This window comes from Sinocyclocheilus rhinocerous, unplaced genomic scaffold, assembly GCF_001515625.1.
Source record: "Sinocyclocheilus rhinocerous isolate Xijiao unplaced genomic scaffold, SAMN03320098_v1.1 scaffold1939, whole genome shotgun sequence".
Classification (NCBI taxonomy): Eukaryota; Metazoa; Chordata; class Actinopteri; order Cypriniformes; family Cyprinidae; genus Sinocyclocheilus; species Sinocyclocheilus rhinocerous.
This window is the reverse complement of record NW_015630547.1, coordinates 65,329-72,724: the sequence shown is the minus strand read 5'-3', so window position 1 is coordinate 72,724 and position 7,396 is coordinate 65,329. Positions and strand designations below refer to the sequence as shown.

General features: G+C 35.1%; 1 protein-coding gene across 1 annotated transcript in view; it reads left to right on the top strand.

Annotated features, from left to right (window-relative positions):
* The window catches only part of LOC107740553 (activating signal cointegrator 1 complex subunit 3-like), a 169,846-nt gene that overhangs the window by 110,500 nt on the left and 51,950 nt on the right, over positions 1 to 7,396 (top strand). Inside the window, exons 12-13 of the mRNA XM_016552999.1 lie at positions 5,926 to 6,102; positions 6,212 to 6,283. Coding sequence (XP_016408485.1) covers positions 5,926 to 6,102; positions 6,212 to 6,283 — 249 coding nt within the window. The remainder of the gene's footprint in view (positions 1 to 5,925; positions 6,103 to 6,211; positions 6,284 to 7,396) is intronic.

Below are 7,396 nucleotides of genomic sequence, written 5' to 3'. Positions count from 1 at the left end.
TATATATATACACCTTGCTACGTGTACTGTTTTAGGCTAACCGAGACTTGTCATTTGCACTTATATATTGTTGCTCTTTTGTTAGTTTTGACTGCTTTTATTGTCCTCATTTGTAAGTCGCTTTGGATAAAAGCGTCTGCTAAATGACTAAATGTAAATGTAAATCTAAATAACATGTATTTAGCATTTTTGTTTGGATCGTAATTAAAATGCAGTGGTTGCCTCTGATTTTAAATGGAAAAAGCACAGCCAAAGCATTAGTTTGTTTATATGAAGATATTTATTTTATTTGTATTATTTAATTATTTGATTTGGGATTCGTTTTAAAATTTCAAGTTAGTTTTATTATTTTACATTTCAATTTCACAAAGAAATGTGCAGCATTTTGTTGGAGAAATAATAAAAGGACACCTTTTCATTTATAATTTGTCTTAAATCTCATTTTGTTAAAAATAAAAATTGTGAGAAAATTGTATTGTGAAATCAGTATCGTGAATCGCATCGCATCGTGAGTTGAGTGAATCGTTACATCCCTATATGCTACTAGTTTTTGCTGTTGTATCAAAGTATTCTGTTATTTAAATAATAAAGAACCATATTTTTTTGCTCATCTGCAAAATGATCCGATCTGTTACTCAAAATCTGATATGATAATGCAATATGATCCGAGCTGTGGGTTTTGTGATCCGTTGCACCCCTACTCTCTTGACTTGTTATTTGAAGAAAAAAAGCGATCACTGAAGTTTTTAATCATGCTAATTTTTCCGCAGTGACCAGCAATTTTTACATTTTGCGAGCCCTGCCAGATGCATATTTTATTTTATTTTTATTTTTATTTTTTTGTGGTCATTTTGTTTACACATTTGACACAAACATACAGGTTGAACTGAGATTGTCTGGGATTGTCAGTCACTTGCAAATCATTTAAAGATTCTCTTTTAGCCAGTGAGGACCAGGTGGAATAAAAACTGCTTTCACTTTTTTTTTTTTAAGATTCTTAAAAGCTGGAAAAATAAAGCCATGCCAAGTCTGATTTCAGTGTCTTTCATAATGCCTCAAATGTCACCTGAAGCAAGAGAGACGGCCATTGGCTTGCTGCAGGCAGGTGTGTCGTGTGCCAGTTTTGCCAGACACTATGAAGTGAATCCGTGTTCAGACTATAAAGAAGGTATCAGTAAACCAGCATGACAGATGGCCATCCAAGATCTAGTTGTCCTCGGGTGACCACACAAGAGCAGGATGGACCCATAAGGGTGATCCAGATACGTGACCCTTCTGCCTGCCACAGGCCAGCATCATTATGAGCTCCTTCTGAGGAAACTGGGTAACATCCAACAACTATAGATGTGGCTCTTTGTCTCTGTGCACAAGAGAAGGCTTTTTTATATTCTTAGTTGTGTTTGCTAAAGCAAGTTTCAAATTTTATTGTTATTTCTGAGGCTTAGAGGTGACAAATTCTAAGTTCACTGTCACTAAGTGTTAACACATCACTCATCCTCGCCGTTTGTAATGCAGGGCTGTACGTTAACTTTTTCACATAGCACTGGTGCTACAGAGGTTGAAAGTTTTGTAGCACAGGCCAAAAAGTTGTAGCACAAGTATAAAACGTCTGTTATCATGTCTGAAAACAAACACAAGTAATGGAGTTCATCACTTAAACAGGCACCGATGTTCCATACAGAGCACAAAAAAATACAAACCATCACAAAAATTGTTTTAGACAAAGTTTTCTTAATTAGCTAAAAATGGAAGAGTGCAGAAACATAACACCACTTACACCTTAACAAAATATAAAATAAAAAACAATCGTTCATCAGTCAAGAGCAGTGAGTGATTTTTTTTCTGTGTTTTGTTGTTTTATTAACATTAAAAGAATAGTTCACCAAAAATGAAAATTCTGTCATCTGTCTTTCAATAGTGTTTCATTTTTATACCATCATTTACTTAAGTTGTTTTAAACCTGAATTAGTTTATTTCATCTGTTGAACATAAAATTTATTTTTGAAGAATGTGGGTAACCAAGCAGTTGCTGGTATTTTTTTCCTACTGTTAAAAGTCAGTGTGGACCAGCTACTGTTTGGTTACTCACATTCTTCAAAATATCTTCTTTTGTGTTCAGCACAAGAAAGAAATTAATACAGGTTTAAGACAAAATGTGAGTTTGTAAATAATGACAGAAATTTAATTTTTTGGGTGAACTATCCCTTTAATGACAGTCGGCAGCATGTTTAGTAGCTACTGTCCCTTTAAGAGCTTCACGCGTTTCTCTCTCAACTGTTTACTTTCATTTTAGACATAACCAATTGTGTTTATATGTAAACCTTGTGTGTTTTTGATAGTATTAGACGCGAAATCAATCAGACGTGAAAGACAACTTAGTCCAATAATCAGGCGCTTTTTGACTGGCTCTCAGTGTGAGCGCGCTTCATGAGTACGTGCTCAGAAAAAGCGCATGCGGAACAGCACGTGAATTAAATGTTTAACCGGTATTGCTTTAAAGCAGATGGAAATAATGTAGTTTTGTGATTGCGCATAAGTGCAGTGTCCCGTGAGAGTAACTCTACCGCTGAGCTAACACTGATGTGAATGCATGTGGCGTTGTACATTATATTGAGACGGACAGAGGCGCCAGAACTGCAGCTGATAGAATGTGCGCTGTAGCACGATACAATTATATTTCTTCAAAAGCAGATCGTGGAGACATTTTAATCGTCCACGATCAAAATTCGTCATATCGCACACCCTAACTACCAAGTATAATCAATCTCACACACACAAACAAGCACAACGAACTTCACACTATTAAGCGGCTGTGTTATGAACATGCAAAACTGTATCGCACGCATGCTACAGTGGTAAATTTATTCATCGCACAGACTAGTTTTTTCGTAGCACGTACGACATATATGTCGCACTGTACAGCCCTGTAATGTATGGAAGTCTATTTCTGCCACAGAGTAGGGGAAAAAAATTAAAAAGATACAAATAACACAGAAAAGTATATTTCATCCAAAAATGAAAATTCTTTCATTAATTACGCACCCTCATGTCGTTCCAAACCCATAAGACCTTCGTTCATCTTCAGAACACAAATGAAGATATTTTTGATGAAATCTGAGAGCTCTCTGACCCTGCATTGACAGGAAGGGAACTACCACATTCAAGGCCCAGAAAGATAGTAAGGACATCGTTAAAATAGTCCATGTGACATCAGTGGTGCATCCTTAATTTTATGACGCTACGAGAATACTTTTTGTGCACAAAGAAAAGAAAAATAACAATTCAACAATTTCTTCTCTTCTGTGTCAGTCGACGCATGTTCACGAGAGTACCACGATGCATGCGTGTGCATTCCTCTGCTTGTAAACAAGGTGCAGCGCATCTGGGTTCTGAGTCAGAACGCCGGCTCTTGCGTCAGCAGCATCATCACACACATGCATCATGGTACTCTCATGAATGGCGGCAGAGACTGACCGGAAGAGAAGAAATTGTTGAATAAAGTTGTTGTTTTTGTTTTCTTTGTGCACAAAAAGTATTCTCGTAGCTTCATAAAAACACATGATTACAAGAACTAATGTCACAGTTATACGAAATAAAGTAACATTTATGTAAAATAAACGCACAGTTGCAATATATAAAGTCACAGCTGGTATATATAAAGTCACATTGTGAGACAGAAGGTCGCAATTACTTGATAAAAATACAGTAATTCAAGGGAAATATTTTGCTTTTATTTAATGTGAATTATTCCAGTCATGGTAAAGTTTAATTTTCAGCAGCCATGTCTCCAGATTTCAGTGTATCCTTGTAATATGATGATTTGCCGATTATCAATGTTGCGCTACTGAATATTTTTGTTGAAGCTGATTAAAAATGTTTTTTTTTTTAATATTATAATAATAATAATAATAATAAACTTATAGTGTATGTTTTATTATTTGTAAACCCGAGATGTTTTTTTTTTTTTTAAACCATGTATTTTGCCATTTGTTTTGTAGCATAGCTGTAAATAAAAATGTAAAAAACAATAACAACACATTTATAGCGTATGTTTTATTATTTGTTGACCCGAGATTTTTTTTTTTTTAAACCACGTTTTTACCATTTGTTTTGTAGCATGGCTGTAAAAATAAATTAATTAATTAAATAATAATAATAATAATAATAACAACACAGTTATAGTGTATGTTTTATTATTTGTGGACCCGAAATTATATATATATTTTTTTTAAACCACGTTTTTACCATTTGTTTTGTAGCATGGCTGTGCCATGGTTTGTTGCACACATACCATGATAGTTTTTTGATTTCTGAAGACCTCTTTACACAGCTAAGTACACAAAGGTCTGCTCTCTTTCTGCTCAGAAAGACTTATTGCTGCTTAAAAGCCAGAATAAATCATGCCTGCAGTGTAAATTTGGCGTTATGGCACCATTTAAATACCATTAAAATGCATGCAGTACCATAGTGTGTATCAACTGTCTAACGATCACTGTCCAGTGCACCATTGCAACAGTGTCTTTAGTGATTCTTTTTATAGTGTTGTGTGTTTGAAATATGTGCCCAGTGTTTTTTGCCTCAGTTCTGCTTTAGTTGATCCCTAACACAACAGAAGAATGTGTGTATGACACGAGAGATCAGTTCTCCATAGCTGCGGTTCATGAGTGCATCAAACGGCCGCTCTAGCGGAGGTGACCTGAGCTCTCACTGAGCCCGAGAGAAGGATTCTCTATGAGTCTTTTCATCATTCTTCGTAGCCGCAAATAGGGACTAGCTGTATGATATCTAGATTACCTGGACAGACAGCTACTGCATCATATTAAAGGCCTTACCAATCTTAGCTGTCAGCCGCACCGCAGGAGGAGCACAGATAGCACAGCTGCCTCTCTCTCTCTGTCTCAGATGCTCTGACTGTCATTAGTTTTGAGTTGTTTATTTTTCAAAACTTTAATTCTGGCTGCACAATAGCACATCTGGTAGTGTGACGGTTGTCAGATACTGTCATCTGCACTTCATTATATAATTGCAGCATTGCATATAAATATGCACACATTTTACCTGTAAAAATAGTTGTTCTGAAACTCAAAACCAGCTGCCTTACTATATAGACATTTTTGGCATCATAGCCCTAACAATGTTTTTTTTTTTATATATATATATACAGTATATATATATATATATATATATATATATAACTGATTTACTATTATAGTTGTTATTAATGTTTTGAATAGGTTTTTGCTTTATATTTTCAGGTTTCATTTAAATTTTAGTTATAGTTTTATATTTTTGTGTGTTTTTTGTCATTTATATGGCAACTAGCTGAAATAAATAAGTCTGAAGCTTTTAAATATTTTATTTCAGTTTTTTTTTTTCCCCCAAGTAATGAAAATTGATGCTATGAATTTTTAATTACTGATTTTTTTTTTTATGGTTTTAGTTTAAATTTATTTTTAGTTAATGATAATAACCCTGATATTAGGCTGTAACCCTATGTTAGTCAAATTCTAAGGCGGCATTGCATGTGTGAAAATTTAAAGATGGAGTAACGACGGAAATGACAATTTTAAATATAGTTATATTTAATTCGTTACTGAAAGCATTTGTGAAATTATAACTATATAAAAATGTAATAAAATATCATTTAAATGGCTATTTCACTAGCTATTTCTGTGCTCTGCATTTTAGAATTGTACATTTTTATGTATTTTTATTTTGTGGGTTATTTTTACATATTTTGTGGTTTATTGTTATTGTCAATTATGTCTACCTTGGGGAGTTGCTGCCCTTTTTCGACATCAGTGCGGCTCACTAGGCGCTGGAACTGATCTAGTATGTTCACAGCTGTTCGGTGTGTTTATGGGAATGTCGTAGACTCTTCAAAAGAAAACCCTGCACTCAAACCGTGTATCCATCTTTCTCTAGGTGGAGTCGACCCAGAGCATGATTCGCATACTTGGTCTCTCAGCAACTCTGCCAAATTACTTGGATGTGGTGTCTTTCCTGCATGTGAACCCATGCATTGGATTGTTCTACTTTGACGGTCGTTTCCGTCCTGTTCCACTTGGCCAGAGCTTTGTTGGCATCAAGACTACAAATAAGGTACCCAGCAGCCAATTAATCTCAAGCTATGCCAAATACATTGAGTTTTTCAGTCATCTTTTAGTCAGAAATATGAAATGTCATTGTAATTGTTATATTCTCGTCACAGGTCCAGCAGCTGCATGACATGGAGGAGGTTTGTTATGAGAAGGTCCTGAAGCAGATCAGAGGGGGTCACCAGGTAATGTCAGTGTGTGCTGAAGACCTTTTTGTCATTTAGCAGACTGTATATATAAATTATGACGGAAGTGTTGGGTTTTGTGAGGTGTCAAGGACTCAAAGGAGGTTGGATTGTGATCTCACTCAGTCCCGTTCCCGTGTCACCCTGAATTAGATCTAAACTTGTCTGCCTTCAAACAAAGATTCTGGGAACTAAGAATGAGCAGACCAATACAATCCTTAACCCAGTGGCGGTGCCCTCTTTTAAAGTTGTGATGAAATGGAAGTAGCAACAGATCTTTTACGTTCAGTCTGTTTCTAAATGTAGGGTGTGGTTTCATCCATCAGTTGTTGATTGGATTTTAAGATGTGGGTGTTGCATTTAAAATTGAAGGCAGATGAACATGAGTTTGCAGGGAAGGACTAAATGATTGTAGAAGTCCTGCATAAGTCACCTAAGAGAGGTCTGTGGTTTTACTGGAAGATGAAATGACAAATATGAAATAATATTTTGATTAAAAATTACAAGGTCAAAAAAACAACCAGCATGTACAAAACATTCACAATAAGATCAGTAACATGCATTTAGAAAATAGATGCTGTTTTGGCTCAATTTGACCAACGACAGTAATTCCAAACAAAGCCACTGCAGAACTTTGTGCCTTTCCGTGCAACACAGAGCCATGTTTATTACTGAGTGAATCCACATTTTTGAACGAATCAAGTGAGTGAATGATTCAGTGACTCATTCACAGGACAGGAGGAGAGTTCAGCTTCACTGGAGACGCGCGATCGACAAACTTTAATCTTGTGACTGATTTCAAATTATGCTGCACTTTATGCATTTGCCCACTGTCATATTCATGTCATTTTCACTGTGTGCTGTATGTAAATTGAGTGTTACCTTGGCTTTATTTGAAAAAATATGATTCCCAATGCACACAAACTTCTCAGAATACTGAGTGCCCTGTTGGTTACAGTGTTTACTTCCTTTTTAATTATATTTTTATTAAATATTTATTTATTTGTGAAAAATACTTTGTCTTCTAGAGTATAACTATGTTTATTTTACACATTTATTTTTTAATCCATTTTCAAATGATTTCAAATTTCTTAAATATAAATTAAAATAAAT